Here is a 3,153-nt window from a genome sequence, read left to right as displayed (position 1 = left end):
GTACGTTTACATGATGTTAGAGAAATTCAGTTATCGGTATGTTTACATGATGTTAGAGAAATCCAGTTATTGGTACGTTTACATGATGTTAGAGAAATTCAGTTATTGGTACGCTTACATGATGTTAGAGAAATTCAGTTATTGGTACGTTTACATGCTGTTAGAGAAATCCAGTTATCATGTTAGAGAAAGTTAAACTGGGCCTTTAAATCCATGTAAACATGCCAGACTGACTGAAACCAGACTCCCTTTCTTGCCGTCAGACCGACACCAACAACGTGGTTTAGACAGACATTCTGAGCATGCTCCATAGCCTCCATGTCAGGCTCTGACCTATAGGAGGATCCTGGTCACCATCAGCTGGAGTACAGGTGTCATGTTTATGCCAGAGGAGCGTTTAGAAAAGTCCAGAGCTTTAACGGTGTTTTTATCCTGCTGTGTCATAAAAGGAGGAGGGAAGGACGTGAAAGTAATCCAGTTAAAGCTCCTGATGCAGCCTTCAAGCTGGACAGCCTCTCTACCAGCATGTAAACGCACCGATGTCCACACATGAATGAAATATTTCGGACTCATTTCCCCTGAATAAACAGCTTTAAATGATTGAAATGGACATCAGTGTGGAATTATGGACTCAGAAATAAAGTCTTAACATCAAAATAAAATCAGCTCCACACAGAAGGGGGGTCCTGGAGATCCTGGCTGCACCCCCGCTGGTCTAAACCTCCTGAAACAGCCACAAACGTCCTTTAGATGAAGACTGGAGAACAAAGTCATCGTCTCTGCTGCAGCTTCCTTCAACCAAACTCGGACTGTTACTGCAGACAAATACAGTCCAAGGTAGACCTTTAAGTCCCAGACCCGCTCTAAACCTGAAGACTGGTCCCCTTTTCTAGTTTTCTATCTAAAATCAGACCTTTAAGTCCCAGATCCTCTCTAAATCCGGACTCTAGTCCCCTGTTTTCTTGTTTTAGTCTAAAGCAGACCCCGACCCCGTCTCTAAATCTGGAGGATCATCTCCTGTTTCCCCTCGTCCTCCTTCTTGTCCGGGTCCTTCGGGTCCAGGGTCCCGTCGAATCCTCCGTTCTGATAGGCTGTCGCTCTCCCCCAGGTGACCCTGCTGGCTTTGTGCGGGGCTGGGCTCACCTGGTTTCCGTGGTCTTCCAGGTGGTCCGGGACTCCTCTGACCGTCTTGTCCTCCCCTCGCAGTTTCTGGCTCAGCCTCTCGGACAGTTTCCGGGCCAGGCGGACTATGGTGCTGCCCCTCTTCTTGGACCCGTCCTCCACAGAGACCTGCACGTTCCCCACGTACCACATGAGCCAGGGCCCCACGCTGAAGAAGACGATCAGGGATCCGGTGTAGATCAGGAAGTCCCCGTAGAAGCGGCCCTCGATGCGGAGGTTGGCGAAGATCCCGATGAAGAGGAGAACCAGACCGATGACGTCAAAGACCACGGCGACCAGAAACATGGGCACGCAGCCTCCGATACACCTGAGCCTCTCCATGCTGGACCCGGACTCACCTGAGGATGAAAACCCAGCTCACCTGAGAGCGGATAACGGAGGATGAAGCATCCGCGAGAGGAGGAGGAGGAGGAGGCTCACCTGGGAGCCCCGCCCCTAAGAGAGAAGGTAAACAGGTAGACCAGGTCCGGGATCTCCCTGCTGACCCCAGAGTACACACTGATCAGAGTTAAATAACCCCAAACACTGATCAGAGTTAAATAACCCCAAACACTGATCAGAGTTAAATAACCCCAAACACTGATCAGAGTTAAATAACCCCAAACACTGATCAGAGTTAAATAACCCCAAACACTGATCAGAGTTAAATAACCCCAAACACTGATCAGAGTTAAATAACCCCAAACACTGATCAGAGTTGAATAACCCCAAACACTGATCAGAGTTAAATAACCCCAAACACTGATCAGAGTTAAATAACCCCAAACACTGATCAGAGTTAAATAACCCCAAACACTGATCAGAGTTAAATAACCCCAAACACTGATCAGAGTTAAATAACCCCAAACACTGATCAGAGTTAAATAACCCCAAACACTGATCAGAGTTAAATAACCCCAAACACTGGTCAGAGTTAAATAACCCCAAACACTGATCAGAGTTAAATAACCCAAACACTGATCAGAGTTAAATAACCCCAAACACTGATCAGAGTTGAATAACCTCAACACTGATCAGAGATCAATAACCCCAACCACTGCTCAGAGATTAATAACCCCAAACACTGATCAGAGTTAAATAACCCCACCCACTGATCAGATTTAAATAACCCCAAACACTGATCAGAGTTGAATAACCCCAAACACTGATCAGAGTTAACAAAACCCAAACACTGATCAGAGTTAAATAACCCCAAACACTGATCAGAGTTAAATAACCCCAAACACTGATCAGAGTTAAATAACCCCAAACACTGATCAGAGTTAAATAACCCCAAACACTGATCAGAGTTAAATAACCCCAAACACTGATCAGAGTTAAATAACCCCAAACACTGATCAGAGTTAAATAACCCCAAACACTGATCAGAGTTTAATAACCCCTAACACTGATCAGAGTTAAATAACCCCAAACACTGATCAGAGTTAAATAACCCCAAACACTGATCAGAGTTAAATAACCCCAAACACTGATCAGAGTTAAATAACCCCAAACACTGATCAGAGTTAAATAACCCCAAACACTGATCAGAGTTAAATAACCCCAAACACTGATCAGAGTTAAATAACCCCAAACACTGATCAGAGTTAAATAACCCCAAACACTGGTCAGAGTTAAATAACCCCAAACACTGATCAGAGTTGAATAACCCCAAACACTGGTCAGAGTTGAATAACCCCTAACACTGATCAGAGTTAAATAACCCCAAACACTGATCAGAGTTAAATAACCCCAAACACTGATCAGAGTTGAATAACCCCAAACACTGATCAGAGTTGAATAACCCCAAACACTGGTCAGAGTTAAATAACCCCAAACACTGATCAGAGTTGAATAACCCCTAACACTGATCAGAGTTAAATAACCCCAAACACTGATCGGAGTTGAATAACCCCTAACACTGATCAGAGTTAAATAACCCCAAACACTGATCAGAGTTAAATAACCCCAAACACTGATCAGAGTTGAATA

At 44.8% G+C, this 3,153-nt stretch overlaps 1 protein-coding gene across 1 annotated transcript; it reads right to left on the bottom strand.

Moving 5' to 3' along the window:
* Positions 1-970: 970 nt before the first annotated feature.
* On the bottom strand, positions 971-1,546 carry LOC121503644 (transmembrane protein 238-like). Its single transcript, XM_041778149.1, has one exon. The coding sequence runs from the start codon at positions 1,501-1,503 to the stop codon at positions 997-999; it is 507 nt and encodes a 168-aa protein (XP_041634083.1). The 5' UTR covers positions 1,504-1,546; the 3' UTR covers positions 971-996.
* Positions 1,547-3,153: the final 1,607 nt, after the last annotated feature.

This window comes from Cheilinus undulatus, linkage group 21 (genome assembly GCF_018320785.1).
Source record: "Cheilinus undulatus linkage group 21, ASM1832078v1, whole genome shotgun sequence".
NCBI lineage: Eukaryota > Metazoa > Chordata > Actinopteri > Labriformes > Labridae > Cheilinus > Cheilinus undulatus.
Note: the sequence above shows the minus strand (reverse complement) of the source record. Positions and strands in the feature narration are given on the sequence as shown.

Excerpts from the sequence above, each read along its gene's own strand:
- LOC121503644 (XM_041778149.1), bottom strand. The coding sequence starts at position 1,503 with ATGGAGAGGCTCAGGTGTATCGGAGGCTGCGTGCCCATGTTTCTGGTC.